The sequence below is a fragment of the Drosophila ananassae genome, chromosome 3R (genome assembly GCF_017639315.1).
Source record: "Drosophila ananassae strain 14024-0371.13 chromosome 3R, ASM1763931v2, whole genome shotgun sequence".
Classification (NCBI taxonomy): Eukaryota; Metazoa; Arthropoda; class Insecta; order Diptera; family Drosophilidae; genus Drosophila; species Drosophila ananassae.
The window spans coordinates 7,921,447-7,945,362 of NC_057930.1; the positions used below are offsets into that span (position 1 = coordinate 7,921,447).

A 23,916-nucleotide genomic window follows, 5' to 3' on the forward strand; every position below is an offset into this window, starting at 1 on the left:
AAAAAACGGCAGAGCAGAGGGCGAAAATAACCAAACCAAAACAATTTTCAAACCCAAGAAAACACACTTCAAAAAGGAAGAAATCGAAGGACAAGCGACCATCGACCCCTGTTGCGGTTAGTCCATCATGGATAAATGGCATAAATACGAGGACAATCCGAAGACAGATGCGATTCCATCTGAGACGCCGTTTGAAAAGAAATTATGCAAATTATGCGAGGGAGTTCCCGAACTGTCAGGAGGAATTTATGCTCTCAAAGGCTTAGGCCACCACAGCGCCCGAAAGCAGGCAATGAACTTGTGCGCGGTGGATTTGTGGGTCCTGGAAGGACTCAATATTTTATTTTGACAATTTTTAATATGAAAATTATACGAGGGTAATCTCAAGTCAAAGTTTTCTGTCCTTTTTCAATTTATTGACGGGAAACAGGACGAAACCCTCCCCCAAACAGGAATTGTCCACGCGCAATCATAATTACACAATTACCAACAAACAAAGCAATATAAACAAAATCAAAAGCAAACAAAGTCTAACTTGACGAAGGACGAAAGACAATTGAAGTCCTGGGAGGGACGGATGAAACGTTGCTCACATGTCAGTGATAAATGAACAATTTATTTAATCACCACGTAGCCAAATAGAAATCAAAGCAAATGGGGCCAGAGTGGAATGAATTAGATGGATAGATGGCGACAAGAATGGAAACGGTGATGGAGACAGATGGAGCTAAGCTGGATCTGGTTCTGGATCCCAGCGGAAAAGTGAGAGTATGTGTGCCGAGCTTCAGCTCTGATTTATGGCTGGAACCAAGTGCTGGAAAATACAGGACTACGCGAGAGGGAAGAACGGAAGGAAGTGGAATTTGTAAGGGTAAAAAGCATCAGGAGGACAGAGGTTGATAGATGGTTCTGGGGTGGATGAGTGTACTTGTGAAAAATTCTACCGCTTCCGGGATAAAAAGCTTAAACATCTTAGTCATTTGTTTGCATAACTTGTAATAATTATAGCCTGTTTGTGCAACTTTTTTGGTAAGGTTCTCCCGAAAGAAAAGCGAAATCCAATCGATTTTCCGATCGAGCCGATCGATTTTTCCATCGACTTGACTACCCGGGCTAGTCCGCAAGAAGTGTCCGATCCAACTAAACCAGTCCAAGAACAAGTCGAGTCGCCCGCTCTGCCTCCTTTTTCTTTAGTTCGTTGGCTCCATTTTCATTTCCTAGGCTCCCGGAATGACGTCAGCGCATAAATTGAACTATTTTTGTAACCAGCAGCGTAGGAGAGGAGCCACGCATATCGAATAAAATGTGGGCATGTTCGGGACATTTATTCGTGGCTTTTGACTCAAACACGACTTATTGTTGTTCGTACCTCAGTGCCATTGCTCGACACTCGACACTCACACACACACGCACTTTATTAGCCGCAGTTCAGTGAACTCCAGTTCGTTAGCAGGACATTAACCGAAATCCTTTTACGACTCGCATTCTAATTGATTAGCCCTCTAGTTGAATGTGCTTGCAACACCCCGAAAATAAACGTGTGTTTTCGGCATGGGGCTTATCTAATCAATTGATAATTCTCGCTCAACACGTGCCCTGCCTGCCCCCCAAAACCCCAACCCCAACCCCAACTCGATTCAGCTCCGCGATATCTTCATTCGATTTGCTGCGGTTCAATGGCATTATTGACACCTTTCTTCCGCATTTCTCCAGCAGACTGTAGCTGTATCTATCAGTCGCTGGCTCTCGCGGACACAATTCGACAGAATAAACTGTCATTCAATTTTATTGCATGACGCGACACCTTTCGAGATTATCAAACGACTCCGAGCCATCTGGGACCGTTAAGAGCACTACCTCATTGGCCTGGCCATTTGCCGGGGATTATGTGTGGAAATTGGCTATCGTAGAGAGAACATCTCAGGTGAGCTAATATGGAAAGCGAATTGCAGAGACAAACTCGGATGGATTTATTTTTCGCTTGACAACACAAAGTTGCTTGAAATGGTGAATCTGACTCGAAAACAAATAAATATGTTTTTGAATTTCACAAAGACACTGTAGAGATTTCTTCAGGCTACTTGCAGTGTTGATTTCCGAGTCTCTTTGTGCAATTTTTTCGATTCACATTCACGGTCGATTGGCGCAGCTAACCCTGAAAAATCATAGGCGGCGCCAAGTGGGAGCAGTTGAGTCTATTTTTATGGAAACGACACACGCAACAAACACTCTGCTGCAACAACAAAGATTCATCACGGCAAGAAGTACCTATTTGTTTGTTTTGTCCGCTGGGAAGCTGGTGTATTTTATTTTTATTCAATTGCCTGCTGTGACCATCGCATGAGTGGGAAAGAAAAATTAAACTCGTCGATGGCCGGGTGATAAATCGTTTCGGACTGAAGCACCTACTTCAGAGCACGTTGAGTCACAGCAGATGGTTGGCCCACTTCTTTATATTAGATAATTTTCAAATATATTAAATATATTAATTATCCAATAATAATAGACTGCTAAACTAACAGAGTTTATTTGCTTTTTTTCTTTCCAGGTAAGATGAACCAACATTACTCACCAGATGCTAGACTAAATATTCTTTAAAGAGCAGAGTAAAGTATTAGCTTACGAGTATTTTTTAAACGAGTTGGTCCTAGTGCTGTCCTGTCATCCCTCTTCAAATGTTTATTCCTAAAATAAATCAAGATTCTTATAAATGGTTTATGTCAACATGTCTAAGCCGGCCCAGGGAGATGAGTTTGTCCGTTTTTCGGCGAGTGTTCGGGCTGCCTGATTCGTGTTTAATTTTGCTTATTGCCTTGTAATGAAAATTAATTGCGGTCATAGCCGAGCATTGCTTCTATATCACAGCTTCTCCTCGCTCTTACTTTGCTTTGATTTGTCCCCAAAGAAATGGATTTTTTCGCTAGGTTGCTGGGCTGTTTTTGTGTGGGCGATGTACGTGAGGCATATTTACTCAACAGATTAATTCCTGGCTGGTATTCCGCGTGTAATGGGCGATGTAAATGGCGGAGATTATGTGTGGGCAGCACTTTGTTCTAAGGGTCTGGCCAATAAATTGATTGTGGGCTTAAAGCAAACAAAATATATTCCTAAGACTACTTTTATGGGTGTTTTCGGGTTTACTTTTGAGTCCAAATATGTCTGAAAAGCAAAGCACTTGTGGCTCTCCACTCTAAACTCTAAACTCTAAACCCACTTTCGCTATACTGGTTTCATACTCACTTTTATTGGGCTATTTTCACTCAAACCTCTCTCCATTCAGCTCCTATTTTTATGGACAATTTCCAGCAAATGCACTTTGTCGAAGAACGGCTTCTGGGTAAAAAGAGACATAATACTTGTCGCCGGACGACCGTTCCTGGTACCCTCAAAAGACATTCGTTTTACGACCCACACTCGGACATTACTGACAACAATTTTAATTACACCAGTGGGCTAACCCGACCACTAGATACAGAAATATCTTTTGAATCGAAGCAATATGTCAGTAAAGATGCTTTTTACAATCATTCGACGCCGGGCACCACAGATCGCATAAACATTTGGTCAAGATTTGTTTGGCGCGTGACTGGGCCAGGCCAAGACCCGGAGCGCTTCCTTATTGCATATTTACTGAAAGATTTGTTCGGTTTACTCTGGTTATTTAAAGCGCATTTATTTTCTTGTATTTATGTTTTAGGGGCGTGCGCGACTCAAATGCAAATATTTGCCAATTCGGCTGTTCACTTGGCTCTCCGTTTATTAGTCATAGAGTCCGGGCGAGGAGGTCGTTGCCCGCTCGCAGCTGAGTCAAAAAATACATATTTCTATATCATATTTGAAAAGTTGTAAAGTCCGCTGGTCAAATATTTGTTTGCTCCACATTAATGGAGCAACATCAAATGTAGCACTCGAAAAGTTCCTTTTTTCGCCGGATCTCTGCTCTGCGATTTTTGCTTCTGACTTGACGAGGAGCACCTCGTATATAAATAGCAGAGACCTTTGCTTGACTTCGACTTGCGGTGGCCTGTGCTGCGATAAGCCCCGGACCCCCGGGGGACCCTCGGGTCTACCCATTTCTCTATATAGTGAGCTGATTTCTGATTCGCGCATATAGCCGAGAGTGGCGGAGGGAGCGCCGAGGAAGAACAATTTGAGGAGCGTGTTGGTAATTAGTGAAATGTTTGTGCAGGTTTGGATGGATTTGTGGATGGACAAGGGTCGATGAAAGCTCGAAGAATATGCATTTTGTACAATATTTATTGAATAAAACTGTTTTCAAAGAAATTTAAAAATTCTTTAGCTGGAAATGGAACTATTTACTTTCGGCTTAATTTTCTTTCTCGACTCGCCCACAATTTCCATGGCAATCAGCATTTAATTTGTTTAATTTTCCACTCGGCTTTACGACTTGTTTGTCCCACAATTTGCAAAATAATTCGTAAAACCGCCGTTAAATTTTCATTTCTGGTTTTTCCATCATTATGATAACGGTGAGCGCGTGGAGGGAGGCAGCATGCGAGTTGAGAGCTGCGAGCTGCGTTAAGGAAATTCGCATTATTTGCGAACAACAGTTGCATTTCTGTTTTGGGTCGCTACTCCCATCGCGTTTAATGGTTCTCACGCTCATTCCCACCCCCCGGTCCAGGGTCCTCCCGCCAGAGGCCACTCCAGTTTATTATTTGGCTAAATGTTGGCCCGATGGCAGCGATAAGTCGCAACATGTAGTTGAAGTCGTTTGGTGGCCAATTTGCATAATGGCTGAAGTGTGGGAGGCGTTGCGGGAGCGACCCGGCTTTGTGATCGCTTGAGTTCGGCTCTGGGATTTTCATCTATTTTTATGGCAAGTGATTCGTACACTTCTTTCCTGTGGTTTTTGCGGCGAGCATTCAGTAGCTGGTTTAATGAGAAATTTACGACTAATTTTTGCGCGTGAGTTTATTAGAGATTAGGGTCTGATGGGGCTCTGATTTATGGTCTCTGCGAGATAAGCTTCCTGTTAAATCAAGCGCCAGACAGTAGTGTTTTGAAATTCTTTACAAATTCAGTTTTTGCGATGCGATATAGACTACCTTCTTTGGGAATGCCGACTGTTTATACTGCCTTTGTGCCCAATAATCCGAATTCGATTTCCATTGGGCTTTGAGGCAGCTTGACAGTTCCTTGACATTAACACGATGAAGTTCCTCCAGCAACCCCTTTTCAGCTCGAACTTCTGGCTCAATAACCACATCAAACATCAAGAGGGTCCTTGCAAATATATGTATGCCAGCCAGCCATGGCACTGCCCATCAATCTGCCCAGGATCCCTCATTCCAACTCCCAGCCACACCCCAGCTGGCATATTCCCCATATTCATCTTGGCGAAGTTTTAACATATTTTTGCATTTACGTCACATGGAATTACACTATGCGTGACAAGCTTTTGTGAGCTTGTGTGTGTCCTAGGATAACGCAACTGCTGTGATGTAGATGCAAACTTCAACTTCAAAACAGCATAGAACACTGCCAGCAATATCAACAGCAGGTCACTGGAAGAAATATTTTGGGTATTTTGAAGAAATAAAATACTACTTATGAGAGTTTGTATTTCTCTTTAAATGGAATACTAATAGATACTAAGCAATCCTTTCTCTCAGTGCATTGGCGGTGACATATTTCCGCATATTGCCGCAGGCCAAGCACAAAGCACCAAACGGACAACTTTTCATTAAAGAATCTCAGCATAAAGGCAAAAAGAATCGGGGGAAGAGGAGAGAGAGCGAGAAGAAAGCAGGGAGGGAGGGAGGACTGTTGCACAATTGAGAATTTGTTATGCAAGTCTTTGCCGCTGCAGCTGCCGCAGGCAGAGTGCATCATGCTGCACTGCATTGGGGTAGGACTGTGTGTGTGGCAAGGAGCTCTGCAACCCTCAAGTGCGAGTAATGAATTTGCCGAGAAGAAAATAAATCTAAAAGGATCTGTCAAAACTTGTTGCTGTGTGTGTTCTTCTGACTGGCTTTCTTCGGGCTTTCCCCCAGCGAGTCTCCACCAGCCAGCCAGCCCGCCAGCCCGCCAGCCACCCACCCAAGCCAAAGTGAATCGAAAAAGCAGAAAAAGCTGAAAAAAAAGCAGCGGCAAACCTAACGAAGCATAAAATTGCGTAATTTACTGCGCATTTAATTTCGTGTTGCGCTCTCTGTACAAGAATGAAACGATTCGAAACAAGAACTGGGAACACCGGGCAGAAAATACAAAAATAAATAAATAAATAAAAGAGCAAGGTAAAAATGGTCAAACCTGAATCTGAAGTTGAGCTTTCGATACGGTTAAAGCTTCAGCTTGAAATTATGATGGCGGTGTCGCACAGACTGTAATTGAAAATGATGATGATGATGATAGCAGCCAAGGCATTACAAGGAATTACGAATTATTCTGAGTTCTGAGCTAATGGGGGAGTGAAAATGGCGGTCGTTACAATAAATACGCAATAAAGCTATAAAGATTTCATTTAAGAGAAGGTTTCCTAACAAAAATCCCTATAATCGGAGTAGTTGCATACCAGATTTATCGATAGTCAAAGCTTAAGATTCTGATCTCAAGTCCTCCTCGGCACTGTAATCGCTTAGCGTCTGATCGACGGCGCGTTGGCCTTTGAAACCGGTAGACAAAAGGGCTCTCGCGGCAGACAAAGGACGTCGGTTGAAGCAGGAACTGCTAGCAGCAGCCCAGCAAAAAAACAAAACATCAGTCATGAGCAGGAGAGGGCACCGTAATAGACCTACAAACCTACAGCTAAAGAGTAAAGCAAACGAAGCAGACAACTTACCACCTCACCTTGCCCCACGACGCTCAGGTAAATCCAGTTTGAAAACAAAAAGCCGACGCAGCCGAGCAGCACAGTAAAAAAAAGTTTATTGATCATAAATATTAGTACTAGTACTAATTGATCAGATTTTCCCTTTTTTCAAACAATCCTTGAACTTTCATCCCTGATTCCTGGCATTTATTGGATCTACTTTAAGTTCTAAACTATTTAGTTTATATAAAAATATTTCCCCGTGTAGCGGGTAGTCTGAAAGCCCAAAAGCCGGAGCCAAGAGCCAGTTTAAAGCTGGCTGCCTCTCAACCCTTTTCTGAGCCGCTGCTCACTGCATACAACAAAAAACCGAAATGGAAAATAAAGAATCTCAGCCGGCTCTGTTTGTTGTTTGTACTTTGCCCGCCCACCTTTTCCCTTTTTTGCGCCAGGGGTGCTGCTCCTCCCTTTTTTTCTCTCAGTGCTCGGTGCGTTGGTGCAGCGCTCTGTAATTAATTTGGCAGCTACCAACACACACGCAAATGGCTAGCAGAAAGAGAATATTTAAAACCGGCGCAGTATCGAGTTACCATTGACGGACATCCTCGACAGACATGACAACCCGGACAGGGTGTACCTTTTGGTTTCTCTCAGTGTGCACAGAGAGATTTTTGGTAGTAATTATATAACTTATAGTTAAGCTGCTCTATAGGAATGTTTAAAAACGAATGAAGGCTTCAAACTACTTCTTGCCGTGTAAGACCCTCTGTCAGGTGGGCAGCAGAGAGCGTGGGCAGCATCCCCAAAATCATAATTAAATTTATAAAAAAAAGAAAACATAAAGTGTTATTTAGAGTATTACTTTGCCCGTGTATCGGAGGGATAGGGATAGGGAATCTGAGAAACTGCGAATCGGGGGAACAGCCCTAGGATCCAAGCTCCGTCCAACTTAATTACTTTGCTCACTGCTCAGCTCGCTCAGCTTGCAAACAAAACAGAAATGGAATGAATTAAAAGTAAGCCGGCCAGGGGAGGGGCGGTGGTGGGAGAAGAAATCCATTTAATTAAATTTGCATGAGCACAACAGCAACAAGGCAGCAGCAGCGCAAATACAAGCGCAAACAGCAGACCGGCAAACCTGCGAATGCAATCTGAGCGACGCGACGGCGTCACTGCCAGTGGCTGTCAAACTGTGACAGGCGGCGCGAACGGAGAAAAGCGGGCGAAAAGGGTTAAGGATTCGCAGCCAGAAAGGGAATATGGTAATGCCGGCCAAGCTCGGCCAACGGGCTGTGATTTTATTGAAATTAATTAAATATGACGAAAATAAAAGTGTGCAAAATTTAATTAAAAGCTCCAAGAAGGCTGTACACTTTCTTCTATTCATTTTTAACCACAGACTGCATCTGTTGGTTAGGCTTCAAAAGGCCCATTAACCGACTTTAATTATTCAACAATTAAACCATTTATGCCATCAAAACATTATTAACTTATCGCCGCACTTTTTAAAAGCAATTCACAATTAATTAAGTCTGATAATTGAATTTTCCGCAATTGTATTGCTTTTCATCGGTAACCTTGTTACCTGTGCTCCCCGGGCTTCCATTTCCAAGTAATTGACTTCAAATCCCAGCCCGTGTTGTCCGATTGAATTCCATTTCATATGCTGTAGCTATTCGACCCCGCCATTCCAAATCGAAACTCCGACCGAACCGAGCAAACAGAAACAGACCTGCCACAATATGAAGGCTCCTTCAATAACTGGACTTATTGCACCTGCCACTGCCATCAAGTCAAACAAATGTCAGGAACTGTGAATCCAATACGAGATTCCCGATGTGTGTGTTTGCGGATAAAGCCTGGGCTCAAATGATAATGGGGGCTGCCCCGCTCCCAACTACCGCTGCCCGCCGCCCCCTTGAAAGTTCTCGCTCACCATTATCGGTCAGCAAGACAAACAGACACAGCAGGAAGCCGCATGAGCGGAAAATTGGAAAAACTCTGGAAAAATACTGAGCATGACACGGGTAAAAAGAGTACTATGTATATTAAAAGCTGGAAAAGGAGGAAAACTGTGGGGGAAAAAAAGGAAAACGGAGAAAAATAGAATAAATGCTTGCTGACTGGCAATGCAAAGTGAAAAGCATACAAAATGCCGGGCAATTGCGGTGCTCAGGATGGGGGCAGGAGGAAGGGTAAGGGGGCGTGGCACATGGAGTGAAATGTTAGACAAAGTGGCAGCACACACACACACACCCACCCACCAACATGTGTATGCAAAGCAGTTTCTGCCGCTGTAAACTTATACTTTGTGCAAACAGGCAGCGAAGGCAACGTCAGAGTTACCACCAGAGGTTGTTACATGAAGACGCACAATTGCACGTGTACGTGTACGTGTGTGTGTGTGTGTATGTGGGGCTTAAAAGGATATGCCATCCAGCGGTGTAGGACGAGTGGGCGACTGGGCGGATGGGCGGATGGGGACTGAGACCGTGGAACAATTGCAGCCGTCGCCGTCGTGGAAACTGTGACAATGTTCAGTCGTGTGTGTAAACAATTGTAATCCGGTAGAAAAATCACAAGCACCCACCCGGCCAAAGGACAGAAACACACGGGAAACCGCTCCAGATTTAGGTCTTTAACAGGGACTATAATATGGTTAATATTTTATCCAAAATGTGTAGTACAATATTGTAACGAAGTACATTATTATTATTGCCTTATAAATATTAATCAAGACTGCAACTTTAATCTAAGAGCCTAATCAGCCCCTTTCCACATGCACTAATCATACTTCTCTCCTTCTGATTACAGGTGAGTAATGCACGTGAATGCACAAAAGCGCACGCAATACGGAAAGTACGTACTATAATCGAGAAGTCTGTGCAATATCAAGAAAGCATCGCGGCTACAGTTCAGCTTCGCCTGCGACATGTAAACAAAATGCAAAGTGCGCAGAGGCGGCAGCAAAAAACGAAAACACACCAACAACAGTACTGTGAAGGTTAGCTTAATAAATTGTATTTACTCGTAAAATAAATTTTTGCGGCAGAGTGGCGCGATTTCATTGAATCGCAGCCAAGACAGGCCGGACAAGGTAGAGGAAATCAACTTGAGATTGAGATTTCTCTAAGATTAATCACACACTGTGCACGCATTTTTAGGACAGCTGAAGGCTTCCAGCGAGACAGGTGACACATCCCAAGCCGAGTTTGATTGGGATTTGCCGATACTCAAGGATTGTCGAACTATTATTTATAATTTTTAAAGAAGACTCCTCGATAAATCCATCCCATAAATCTGTCGACTGCCTCCAATTACTTTACACGAATGTTTCTTTTTGGTAAACAAACGTTTGCATACAAATGTGTGAATTATTTTGATGTTGGTGGCACGTGCAACAATGCAGTTGCACCACGCCCCCAGAAAACCCATAAGCAGCCATTTAAATTCTCTGGGATTTCGAGACTTGGCTGGCTGTTCGAGACAAACCTTAGCCCAGTTGGCCCGGGCAGATCAGAGAACGGGCCGACTATGACCGAGTAGTGCTGGTGATTAAACAGCTGTTTCGGCTTATGAGCTAACCTTATGTGCTGCTGAAAACAGCAACTGCACTGCCGTGAGAACAGTGAACAACGACTACGAAATGCTAAATCGACTCTGACCCACTGACATTATTTCGCCGACTTGCAGCAACAACAAGCGAGCAAAGTGCATTCAGTCAGTCAGCAGGTGTAGTGCTCAGAAGCGAGGCCGGGAGATAGCCAGGGGGAAGTACAAAATGTGCCGGAAAGAGAGACTTCTGGGTTAAAAGAGGCAGTGGCAGTGGCAGCGGCAGTGGCAGTGGGTGGAAGGGAGGAAGGCCGCCGGTTGCATAGTCGCTCCACCGCTCATTAGATGTTATCAGCCATAGATTGCTGCAGTTACTGTCTATTGAATCATTCAGTTACAGTTGTTACTTAATAGCCGCGGGCTCTGCAAAGCGCGGATCAACTGCGTTGCATGGGAAATGGGCCGCGGATCCAATCAAAACTTGATTGCAGATATACCTAAATGGGTTTAAAATGGGTTTCAACTTTAAGTGAGACTGTTAGGGTAACCTTTTCTTTCCATTTTTCAATTTATTTTAAATCGAACTACTTCTCAGAAAGATAAATCCAATGAAATATTTCCAATATCTGCGATTATTAAACGAATTATTTGCAATCCATTGAACATCATCTAAGAGTTCTTCAATGCATGAGCACTTTTATGTTTTATTGCACAAATTGGACGCCTTTCCCACAGCTACTTTCAGCCGTCTTACCACTGGCTGTGTTATTTTGATGGCGCGAATGGAAAGTGAAAACTGTCAATGCCTGAGTTGGCAATTAGTCAGTGAAAGTGTAGCAGATGGCACGCGTCTCGCCTGCCGCCCGCCCTCCCGACTTGCTGGGGGCCCGTTGATGGGGCAATTAAAGTGGCTAAGCGCACACAATGCGAAAGAGATAATAAAAAATAAATAAAAATAATTCAAGTATGTGTCACATAAATCAATGCCAATTAATTGACTCGCGCGATTGGCTCTGGTTCATGATTCATGAAAATAATTATTCAACGCGTCGAGAAGTATATTTCTAAAAACAAAACTAAACACTAGCAGGCTAGAAGTCGACAAATATGAAATATTTTCATTGGATCGTTAAAATTATGGCCCCATGGCAGCATTATTTTCAAAGTCAAAAATATTATGGAAATGAACATAAACTTCCCCACTCGCAGAAATAGACTGGTGTGGTGTTCGGGCAAAACAAAACCTGAATCACACAATTTATCAAACAGCAACCTGAGTATGCTTTCTGCAACAAAGTATATATAGAAGATATATCGTGTATATAATAAAATCAGCAACCAGCCGCAATAAAAACAACAACTGCGGCAACTAGCGGCGGCAATCGAAATACACTTGAACGTGAGTGAAACAAAATTCATGACCCACTTTATAAAACGCTTTTTCTTTCATCCATGACCCACTTTATTATTTGTAGCAATGACTGTAGCCGAGAGCGTCCCACAAACAGTGCGAGCGAGAGCTTCCACAGAGGCCCCTCCGACGGAGAGAGAGGAGGGTGGCATTGTGTCTCTGTCTCTGGGGCGAGAGGAGACCCGAACCGAACATATGTTTTATTCACACAATTAGTTTGCTAAAAATGCAGGCTTACCCACACAGAAGCAGCTGCGCAAATGAGGTTGCCCACGGCGAGGGGGCTATGGAAGGAGCGGGGGATGTCAGCTAGACAAGACTAGACTTAGTTGGCTCAGCTTAAACGAGTGCCCGCCCAGCTCTCAGTCTCCGGCTGAGGAGAACGTCAGCTTAGACAGCTGAGACAGGTCCACAAAAGCTCCCAAGTTAGACTAAAGAGCGGCGATTTAAATCGAGTGGATTAAGTGACAGTCGAGGGTTAAGCTCGGGTGATATCACACAACTACATACATATATATTTCTTATTTAAAAATAATTCTATAGCAGTTGTAGATCATTCCTGATACCATTTGAACTAATTACTCATAATTGTTTACTAACCAGAAACTTTTGTGTTCTCGCATTCAGCACCCTTGGGGATGCCCGATCCCCCGATAACTGACCTTATGCGAAAGCCTAACCCGCATACATTTTGATTTTGTCAGAATGATTCAGCATTTCGGGCCAACTTGTCATTCAAATTCCAAAGAAACTCCAGCAAAACAGCCGCATAAAAACAAACAATTAATATTTACAAATGTTTCGTAGTTGTGGGTAATTTAAAAGCCAGATTGATGTCAAGGACACTTTTTAATTTGCGGAAATACGTGAAACGTCTGACGCATACTGGAATGCGAGTAAATGAATATTTTATTGGGTTTATCTTCAGTTCTTGTTTGACATTCTCGCCCAAAAATTTCAATTACTTACAGCTCTTTCTTTCTTTTTCTTTTTTTTTTTTACCAATTTTAGCATAATCAAGTTTGAATTCCAAATTTCAAGTTGGAAGCGACAAGCCGAAAATCACGTAGGCTCTTCTAAAAAACCAATTTCAAAACAAGCTTAAGGGTTTCTTTGCCCTTTTCTTGCCCGCCCCCTCCTCCGACACACGTTGCGTATGAGTGATGTGGTGGCTGGTGTGTCAGGTGTACAGTTACCCCATAATAATAATCATATTCATCACGTGAATCGTGACTCGATTTGTCTAAGCCCGACTTCTGCAGGTACATATGTATAGCCGAGAAAGCCATGGTTGACATAATACTAACATATTACGGGTAATGAGTAATTTGTTTTAACCACACTTTGATTCTGCTGGGGCCAAAATGTGATTCATGTCGAGTGGAACAGCTTTGCGAGTGGGTTTAGGCCTCCATTCAAACGCAAATTAATCATCAAAAAGTAATTCAGGGAATCGCTGCTGCTGACAGACTTTAATTTCAGTTCGATGGAATTTTTATTTCACAAGTCAGTAATGTTATTGAATGAAACTCGTTTCTAGAAGCAGAAGCTAAGCGGGGGTAAGAGGCTCAAGTGATTAGGTTGGTTAATATTCAACTTCTTGTATTTTCAAATCAGAAGAAAGTATTTGTGACGAAATGTGTTGCGATAAAAAGAAAGTTCTCTTACAGTCCCTTAGCATTTATATTTATTTTCTTCCTACAAAAATACACTCGAATCTTCCTCTGCTCGTGACGATAAATTGTGAAAATAGCCAAGCAGAGAACGCTTGTGAGATTGAGGCCCAAGCGGCAAAGTGCAAATTGATAAGTCCAACAAAAAGTATAAGAAAAAGACAAGCCAGTGGCAATAGCGCAAATAAGTCAACTGACTTACTGCATTAATTGTAATTTAATTAATTTACGCTAAAATCCACTGCTCCGCCGGCTCTTCGCGGCTGCCTTAATTAAGCGCGTCAATCATACGCCCTGTGTGACGAGAGTGGAGCTAAATAGAGAATAGGACGCTGCGGTGGCCGGGGCTGACGAGGATGATTATGATCATGGTGGGCTGCCACATTTAAGTGTCGCCCTGTCAAAATAGCCAACAACGAAAACCAGAAGCAGCAGAAAAAGAATTTGCACAATTATTGCGCTTGTCAGGGGGGCGGGGAGAATGAGGGAGGACGGCCTGGAACAGAAGAAGCGCAAGCTGGTCCGTCACTCATTTTTGCGCCCATTGCATTCTCATTTTGGCCAACTGCCCAGCGGAGAAAAGTTGACTTTAAGAAAGTTTAATTCCTGCTGGAACATAAAAGGTCGCTTTCAATTTTTCGTAAATTTACATTGCAGAGTAATGGAAAATTCGGTTTTTAAAACAAAAAGCTCCTGCCCCTTTTGGTTTTTGTGGCTTGTCCTCCTCTGCGCTGATTCCATCTCCCCACCATGTCCAGTTGCCTGTAATTATTTCTTTTTTTTGTGCAGTTCCCAGTTACCTATCCCTCAGTCTCGGGGGTCGTCTTCATTATGCATATAATGTAATTAAAAAAGGGAAAAAGAATAAGAAGCAGTCGCTACTCCGGGTGGTCCTCGAGAGCTGTGGGACTCCAGCGTTTCACGCTCAACTGGTTAAATGAACTCCGCGAATACGAGGAGCAAAATTATAGTTTAATGCAAAGCGAATTGAAGAACTGGGCTTATTCTTTTGATTCATTTTATACTCTTCATTTAAATTTCCGTTACCTGCGCAAAAGTAACTCTCGAGTGTCACTCAAAATGCCAAAAATAAAATTTATTCCGCACTTTAAGCAAATAAAGTAAACAATTAATCACGTAACCAAATGAAAACTGACATGAAAGCGACCCAAATGAAGGTAATACGGAGGGGAGGTGGGGATGGGCAACAGCAAGAGTAATGGCCATGATGACCACTTCAAGTCCGGGGTTCTAAACCGGCTTCTCGGGGATCCATGGCAGTCAAAAGCTGACAACATTAATTTGACTCACGTTGCGGTGGCAACCCGAGGCGAGTCTGGGTCACCACATCCCCGAAATACTTGTTAAAATCCCGGCTAACAAATGATTAAGTTTTTGCGGAAAACAAGAAGCGAAATATGTGCGTATCCCGACATCCTTTGAAGTGGCTGTTGCCACAGAAAACAAAATGAAGATGTCACATTCCGCAGGAGGAATTTCGGAAGGAATGCGAGTGGTGGAAATAGTTTGGATTTCCTAAAGAAAATCCCAGAAATCTAACAAACGGCCAAAAAAGAACCTAATAATAACTAACACTTTGGTTCTTACGAAACCATCCGAAAACACCAGAAACAAACCACAAAAACAGCCTTTTTTGCGCCCGTACTTGTCCTCTTTAAATGCAAATTAATTAGACAATAAAGTGTAATCAAGGCAGTACATTACCCACAACCCTGACAATCAAATGTATAGAAATTCGGCACTTTGATAAGCGGCCGAGGCCAAACCGCAAAGCGAAATACAAGGCCAGTACTCGTGCACCTTTAGGATAATCATAGAAACTTCTATATATTCTCTATAGTCCAACATTCTAATTTTTTATTTTTTTTTATTTTTATTTTACAGGCTTAGCCCAAGTGACTTACCAGATCATTGGGCCTCAGGTACAGCAAATCCAGCGACCTCAAACAGCAGCAGCATCAGTAACTCCATCGGCGGCAACAACAAGTACAGCAGCAGCAACATTTCGGTCTGCAACCTGCCACGATCCTCGCCGGCCGCTGCCACAGCAGCCGTTACAATCTCTTCGGCCGCGGGCGGCATTGGTAGCAACTTGTTGAGCGGATTGCATCGCGGACTGGCACTCGGCACGCATCCACTGCAGCGCGCGACGGCAGCAAGCGGAGGCGGGGCTGGTGCTGGGGGCGTGGCGGGCGCCACGACAGCAGCGGCGCTTACACTCCAGCAGCAGCAGCAGCAGCAGCAACACCAGCAACAGCAGCAACAACTGGCCTACCAGCAACACCAGCAGCAGCAGCAGCAACACCTCAACTCGCACCATTCTATCCAAAATAAGGCAGCGGCCACTGCCGCTCACCCGACAAACATTGCAGCCGCGCTGCAGCGATCGACCGCCATTATGAATGCGGTGGCATCGCCGATCTCAGCCAGCTCTGCGAACCCAGCGACTGCCGGCCGGAAGATACGACGCAAGCCGGATTCAAAGGTCAATCTGGTGAGTTTTGTTCGGGGGAAGTCCCAGCCCGCTACTTAAGCAACTGGAGAAATTAGAGACTCGGGCTTTCCTGGAAGGGATTATCGCTTGCAATACTTTCTCTAAAATAGGCAATCTCATAGTGTCTAAAACTTAAGGCAAAAATGTAAATTCTAATTCACAATTTTGTGATTTGTTTCAGCCCCAATCTCAAATCAACAAATGCAACAATGAGAAGCGGCGTCGCGAGGCGGAAAATGGCTATATCGAGCAGCTGTCGGAGATATTGACGCTGAACAAGCGCGGAGATATGACCTCAACGAAACCGGACAAGGCGGCTATACTAAACCAAGTGGTTCGAACGGTAAGAAATTAAATATTGGTCTAAAAAAAGCCACAACTCTTCTCTAGTTAATTACCGACAAGACCCCAATGCATAAAACCATCAAACGAAACTAATAAACCCCGAACTCGGACGCGTTGAACCACAAAAAGCAATACAACTTGTTATAACACCCAGGGAACGGGCGACTCAATGGACTTGGCCAGTCAATTCCAGTGGCCTGCCCGGAATACCAAATGATCAATTACAACGCGAAAACATTGGCCCCAGAAATTCCCCAATGTAATTTCCATGCAGCCCTCCCTGCCTCTGTCTTTTCCTACTTTTTTTTCGCCAGGCCGAAGCCAAAAACGCGTTCCAATTAAAAAGCAATTAAAAGCTTAGCCAGAAAGGAGCTTAAAAGAATTGGCAAGAGGTGCAAAAATGCTGGAAAACATGGCGAAAAAGAAGAGTTGGCTGACGTAATGTCGGTCCATCGTCCATCGCTTCACAAATTAATTAATATTTTTATTTAATTTACATAAATTTATTTATGTTTCAATAGCCCGGCCCGACGCGAACTGACCCGGCCAGCGGCTTCATGTTGTTTTAGGTATTTCTTTTATTGGTTTCAGGTAGCCTAAGCACTTTATTATGCAAATTATTTTTGAGCCAAGCGCCACGCTTTGCTGAACATCCATCCGAAGCCGAAAAAAGCCACAAAAAATGCCAACAACCAGAAACAAAAACCCACAAATGGCTTTTTAAATGAAATACGCCGCGGAGAGGCCCAACACCGAAATTCAAAATACATAATTTTATTTTGTAATACAAGCACCATGCCAAGAAGAGGTGACCAGCGAGGGGGCCAGCGGGCCGGGAAATGCAATTAAAGGGTACAACAAGCTCACACATGAGTTCCGCTCATAATACGCAAATAAATTGAATTAAACGCTTGGTGTCATGTTGGCTTTTTCCCTAATGAGACTCCTTCGACGGGACATGTGTGGTGGTTCATTTCGCGGCTAATCCAATTGATGGACAGGGACGTGGACGTGGACCCAATCATAATCTTGTTACTGAGTTGAAAAAAGTAAAATTTAATTATTTGGGTTAAAATAGGAAAATGGGAAGAAAAAATCAGTTTCCCCTTGGAAAGGCCCCGGCGAGATTCGAACTCACGATCTCCTGTTTACTAGACAGGCGCTTTAACCAACTAAGCCACGGCGCCACTTGTTAACGGTGCTTCAAGGTGCCCTACTCGTTCGCCATCACTCACCTGTTATCGATGCGAGTGTGTTTGTTTCGATTTATTTTTAGAACTGTCTTGATCGAAAAGTGTGGTGACGGGTATTGCCGAGCATATGAAATCTTAAAATAGAGTAGATAATTATTTTATTGAAAATATAGAACTATTCACAAGCCAATTAATAAATGCTTGGAATGGCCGTTACAATGCCGTCATAAACAGGAAAATATCTGCGCTTCCTGCCGTCTCAATTAATTAAAATTCGAGCTTTTTATCCCCGGCATTGTAGGGCCTCTGGTGTTGACAAACCCCCTTTTTCGCGTCCGTCCATCTGGCACAGCTGCTATATCTGCCGCCAGGTATCGCTTACCTGATGTGATCATTTTGGAGGAAATCTATGGGCCAGAGCCCGCCAAAAACGAGAGACAGCCAGGCAGGCGGAGGGCCAGTCTGCAGGGGGCTGGATGGTAGAGGAGGGGCAGGGACAGGGGCAGGAGATGAGATAAAGCCAGACACGTTTTGAACATTTTCGACACTGCACGCGCTGCTTTCTGTGTGTTTATTGTTGTAGCAGCTACCGTTGGCTGCTTTGTTGTTGTGTTTACTTTATCATTTGACTGATATTTTCGGAGTGCCTTCACCCCAATCCCCAGTATTCGTGTGTGCTGCTGTGGAACAACTTTTCCTGGTCACACACACACAGGGACCTTCATTCCAAAAATCCAAAAGCTTGTGCTCTGGGCCGCTCTCTTTCCGAGATCAACGAACTGAACTGAAATGCTTTCTCAAACGCTTTTGCTTTTGGGGCGATGACGTCGCACCTCGTCGCCATTTCACATAGTTGCGATTGCGTTTCATTCTTTGTTGCTTCGTCTCCTTCGCTCCCACACACCAACTCGCTCCCGCTGCAGGCTCCCTCCCACAAGGTGCACATTGTGTGTGATAACGCACGCACACACTCTCACCCAGCCGGTAAACAAAACTGGAGGAGAGCGAGAGTGCGCCAGGGCGGCCATTGCCGGAGAGAGTGTGCGAGAGAGCGAAGCTCTGGCGGTATTCTTGGTGCTTCTCTTGTTGTTGTTGTTGTTGGTTGTCTTTGTTGTTGCCTGATTTTCTGTTTTTTTATATTTTTTATTTTTTTGCGAACACAATTGCATTAAAAAATGTGTGCTTAGTATTTCGGCAACTTTGTGACTGAGCGAACGTTCTGTGTTCTGTTTTCTGTTTTCTGTGATTTTCGTGAGTAATTCCTGCTTGTTGGCTTCGAAGTTCGAACTGAGTCACAGGCGTTCTAGTTCTAGTCTAGGCCTGGCCAACAAGCCTGGCCAACAATAAATAGGTTCAAAAGTGGGAAGCAATCGGGGCACAGGAGCAGTGGCAGCAAAACAAAACAATGCGAAATGCCATTGACATTTGTCCACGCGAAGTTGAAGTTGACTGACCTTGACTCCCCTCCCATGTGTGAGCGTGTGTGCGAGAGAGTGAGAGTGGAGCAGTGGGTGGGTGGGTGGTTTGGTCGTTCAGGCCACTTGCCGAGCGTGAAAATCCATCTAAGCCCGCTGGAAAGGAATACCTAATAATAAAATATTCGCCAGAGAGCCTTACGCGTGTGTTTGTTTTGTGTTTTCGCGAATGTCAATGACTTTTTTGGAAACGACTCAAACGCGCGCGCGAATTTTAGCGTGGCGGAGTAAAAATAACACAAACATAGGACACCATTACCACCACACACTGGCACAGGCGTGTGTGATGAAATGCGGTTTATTGCACTCCCATTGTGTCAATTGTGTTTATTTTTTATTGCACTCCCCACCCCACCGCCCCATTCACTTGCGACTCCCCCCACAAAGTGTGCCGATCTTCGAGCTATAATAATAATTATTATTACTGTCGCCGCTGTCGCAGTGTGTCATAATCTGCATGAATTCTGCTGAGACGCTTCCGCATCATTGCCAAATAAATAATACTGCAGCTTGAGTGTCGCCGATAAAGTGGGCACGATATGAATGAAGTTTCATGATCTCTGTTCTGTTCTGTTGTCATTGTGATATGAAGATTATCAATGCGATTCGCGACGTTTATGATGAGTCGTTATAAGGCTTGCCCCAAGCTGGAAACAAAAATTGTCACGTATGGGGGGTGGGAGAGGGTGACACATTAAGATCAAGATATAAATAAATTCTTTAATCTCATGTTGAATCATAAAAGTTGCATAAAGAACATTTGTTTCCAAAGGATATTAGAGCTCATAGGCTGACACAGTTGCTTTAAAAAAATGTAGCATACTTTAGTGGTCAACTAGAACCTGTTCTTCATCCTAGCCCTTAAACCTACATTACACTTTAATACCACCTTTGTAAACCCATAATAAATAAATATTTCTTTTTTTCTCCCCCATCCAGTACCGTGAGATTTGTGACAAGGGCCAAAATCGTGATATATCCTCCACGTCGACGAACAACAACTCCACGACAACGACCAACAACAACAATACGAATAGCAACAATAACAATAATAACAACAACAACACCAGCAAACCGCAAGCAACCTCAACACGCTGCAGCCGCTGCGCCACCGACAACTGCTCGATCCATCCGGTGCAACAGGGCGAGGTCTCCTCCACAGAGCCCCCCCACCCGGAACCGTCGCTGCTACTGGGCCAGGTGCCAGAGATATCGGCGTACTTTGAGGCACTCGAGCACTACATCAGCGGCGTCGGCTGGGTCCTGCTGCAGGTGAACGCCAACGGCATCATTGAGTCCTGCACCCAGAACATCCGCGAGCTGATCGGCTATGAGAAACAGGAGCTCTACCACCAGCCGCTCTACATGTACCTCTATCACGGGGATCACGCCAAGCTAGAGCCGATCATCAATAATATGTACAGCAATCCAAACGGCGGCGGCAGCAGTTCCATCAACAGCAACTCGGGTCCGGGTGGCAGCGGCATTGGAGGCGGTGGCGGTCCCACGGGCTGGGGTGATCTCGATGAGCTGAACAACGGCAACGCGTCGCAACACTCGGCGGGCTCAAATTCCAGCTCTGGTGGTGGTGCCGGGGGAAGCGGGGGTGGTGGTCCATCGGGCGGTGGCAAGTCGAAGCGAATTTCCACCAAGGTGCGCATGCTAGTCAAGGACACGCGAACGGCCACCCAGACATCGTCGAACTGCGAGCCAGGTCTGGAGCAGAAGCCACTGAGGCAGTCCGGCCAGCAGGACAAGTACGAGGAGGTGGTCCTTATAGCGGCTCCTGTCAAAGGTGAGTCTACAATTCTTCTATATCATAATCCTTACTAACTTATTGACTTTTGCAGACGATGCGGATGCCAGCAGCTCAGTTCTTTGCCTGATAACCCGACCCGAGGATGAGTCGCCGCTGGAGATCAACATGCAACAGCACGTGCAACAGCAGCCGATCGAGCAGACGACCTTCAAGCTGGACATTCACGGAAAAATACTCAGCCTCGATCCGACGGCTCTGCGGGAACCGTTCAAGCAGCACCTACAGACGTGGGTGGGTCGTTTGTGGCAGGACCTCTGTCATCCGCACGATCTATCCACGTTGAAGTCGCATCTCCGTGACATACAGGACTCGGCCAGCGCTCACTCCCCCGGCTCGGGGGGCACGAGAACCTCGACCTTGCACATACCCAATGTGGTGTCGCGTCCGTTCAGGCTGCGACTGGGAGCGCCCGACGTCTATGTGCATGTGAAGGCCAACTCGAGACTGTTCCTCAACCAGACGCCCGGCGAGGAGGACTTCATCATGTCTGTGCAGACGCTGCTGAACTCCGAGAACGACATGAACAGCAACAACACGGGCTCGGGAGCCGCAGGCGGTAGCCTGGGCTTGGGTCAACTGTGCGCCATGTCGCCGGGTCCCTCGCTGGCCAGCTCTCTGCTGAGCAGCTTATCGATGGACGGACTGCATGGAGGCACAGGATCGGGCTCTGGATCCGGCTCGTCCTCTTCACCGGCCTCCGGAATGTTGCCCACCCATCTGCTGGGCGGACTCGTGGGCGGCGGGCAGCAAGGAGGCGGTGGCAACAGCACGCAGACCACGAGCGTGGGCGGACCGCTGATGAGCAGCGCGATCATCAACGGCAGCGGGCTGCAGCAGCAGCAACAGCAGCAGCGATCGGGCGCCAGCTCTTCGGCCAGTTCGTCGGCGAATGCGTTGGTGAACGCGTTTACCGCGTCGCCGGCTCCCGGGGAGCATGGCTTCTTCGGGACCGACACCTTCGAATTCGATATTGCACAACATTCCTCATTCGACATGGATCCCAGCGGCGGAGTGGGAGCCTGGACGGATTCGCGACCCAACTCGCGGGCCTCGGTGGCCACGCCGGTCAGCACCCCGCGTCCTCCCTCCGGACATGGCTTTAGTCCGGTCGTCTGCGCCTCCCCGGCCACGCCCTACCAGCTCTCGTCACACTCCGCCGCCAGCCTGGCGTCGCCACAGTCGAATGCCAGCGCCGGCGGTGGCAACTACGGCTTCAACTTCCAATCCTTTGAGGCGGGCGATGTGAAGCCGGAGAAAGATGTCCAGCAACAGCAGCAGCAGCAGCAGCAACAACAACAGCAGATGCAGCAGGGAGGCAACAATGGTAGCGGCAGCAGTAACAACAATGCCTTGATGGGCGGCGGCCTGCCCAACGGAGTTGGTGGGTTGTTGCTATCGCAGCAACAGCAAACGCCACCCCAGCAGCAACAGGAGTCCTCGGAACGATTGCGCCACCTGCTGACCAAGTCACAAAGCATGGGCGGATTGGGCGGACTGAGCGACGACGAAAAGGTGAGTGCGAGGGACAATTTTTCCAAGAAATGAGTTCATTTCAAATACTTCACAGTACTTCAAGCCAGAGGGCAGTGATGATGAGAAGCTGGGCGGTGGAAGCTTTAAGATGGGCGGCCAATCTGGCGGAATGACCATGTTTGGGCCTATGGGTTCGATGGGACGCGGTGGACCAAACTCCTCCCTGCTCCACAAGGCTGGCAACTCCCAGAACCCCATGCTGCTGAAGGTAATAATCTTTTAACAATTTAAAAGTATTTATTTTAAATTATTTATGTTTTTAAGCAGCTGCTCAACGAAAAAACGGAGGACGATGATGGGAACGGATCTGGTGGCGGTCCTGGCTCCATGAACAACTCCCGGCAAAGCGAACTGATGCGCCAACTGAAGAACCCAGACGGTGGCAATCACGGGATGCACAGACCCAATGCCGGCGGCAACATGAGCAACGAGGATCTCAAGGCCATGCTAAAGATTCAGGGTGATCCTCTGAGCCGCAAACGATCACTCAACGAGCCCGACGACGACAACTCGGCCAAGCGGTCGGAGGACAAGCCGAGCAAGCTCTGCACCCAAAACAAAATGCTGGCCAAGTTGCTGCAAAATCCGCCAAAGTTACCCAAAGCCCCCCCTCCCGAGCAGCCGCTGCAGGTGAAGACGCTGCCGGATATTACCAGCTCCACCGTTAGCAGTACGCTGGCAGCTCCCGGCAACTTAATCAGTGCCGGCAGTACTGGCCCTAAAGCGGCAGCCAATCGCAACCGCAAGCAGCAACAGCAACAGCAGCAGCAGCAGCAGCAACACAACGCCAGCAATCCTTCGCAGCAACAGCAGCCAAACGATGTCTACCTCAGCCAGCAACAGCAGCAACTTCAGCCGCCGCAGCTGGCCTTCCAACAGCAGCAGCAGCAGCAGCTGGCGACCACAGCAACTACCTCAATTACCACAGCGGCCTCCACTTCATCGGCTGCGGCGGCTGCAGCGGCAGCAGCGGTCTTTCCCGGCGACGGCGACACGGAGTTGTCCAAGCTGTTGGACAGCGTAATGGAGTATTATCCGGATGACACGCCCATCGTGACCATCGCACCCTCAGCGGCCTCGGCCATCAGTGATATTCAGAAGTCGCTGATGGATGTGGAGTCGGCTGGCTTTGGCAACGATCCGAGCCAGCACCTCATGATGACCCAGCAGCAGCAACAGCAACAGCAGCAACAACAACAGCAGCTTCTGGCCCTGCAGGTTGCCCAGCAACAGCAGCAGCGACAACAGCAGCATCTTCAGCAACCGCCCGCCTACCCGGGCATGATGGGAATGCACCAACAGCAACATCAGCAGCAGCAACAGCAGCAGCAGAACCAGCAGCAAATTATGCAGCGCCTGGAAGCAATGCGCAACCAGGGCTTCCAGCGGCCACCTCCGATGTATCCTGCACGCGGCAGAGGACCCATGAACGCGGTGGCAACTCCGGGAGGCGTGGTGTTGCCTGCCCAGCAACAGCTGCGCAACATGCGACAGCAGCAGATAGCGGCAGCCCAACAAAAAGAGCGTTTGCTGCAGCAGCAACAAAAGCAGCAGCTACTCGTCCCAGAGAATGCCAGTGAGTTATAATTTTTAAAAGAATGATTTTCCGGAATAAAGACTATATA

The 23,916-nt window shown here is 46.2% G+C and overlaps 1 protein-coding gene, 2 long non-coding RNA genes and 1 other non-coding gene across 12 annotated transcripts in view; 2 read left to right on the top strand and 2 right to left on the bottom strand.

The window, feature by feature from the left end:
* LOC6505366 (homeotic protein female sterile) overlaps window positions 1-23,916 on the top strand; it is a 71,820-nt gene that overhangs the window by 43,614 nt on the left and 4,290 nt on the right. For 6 of the 9 annotated variants that reach the window (XM_032455278.2, XM_032455276.2, XM_032455279.2 and 3 more), the window contains 6 exons: window positions 15,317-15,926; window positions 16,108-16,269; window positions 19,879-20,734; window positions 20,790-22,270; window positions 22,326-22,499; window positions 22,556-23,867. In XM_032455278.2, the coding sequence (XP_032311169.1) occupies window positions 15,317-15,926; window positions 16,108-16,269; window positions 19,879-20,734; window positions 20,790-22,270; window positions 22,326-22,499; window positions 22,556-23,867 (4,595 nt within the window). The remainder of the gene's footprint in view (window positions 1-15,316; window positions 15,927-16,107; window positions 16,270-19,878; window positions 20,735-20,789; window positions 22,271-22,325; window positions 22,500-22,555; window positions 23,868-23,916) is intronic. The other 3 variants (XM_001964823.4, XM_014904993.3, XM_044716018.1) reach the window with 1 other exon arrangement.
* LOC116656042 lies at window positions 9,787-13,886 on the top strand. Its single transcript, XR_004311059.2, has 2 exons — window positions 9,787-11,726; window positions 11,803-13,886. It is a non-coding gene; the product is annotated as an uncharacterized LOC116656042 (long non-coding RNA).
* Window positions 17,030-17,638, bottom strand: LOC116656043. Its single transcript, XR_004311060.2, has 2 exons — window positions 17,507-17,638; window positions 17,030-17,306 (listed from the first exon to the last, which is right to left on the bottom strand). It is a non-coding gene; the product is annotated as an uncharacterized LOC116656043 (long non-coding RNA).
* Window positions 17,385-17,458, bottom strand: Trnat-agu. Its single transcript has one exon. It is a non-coding gene; the product is annotated as a tRNA-Thr (tRNA).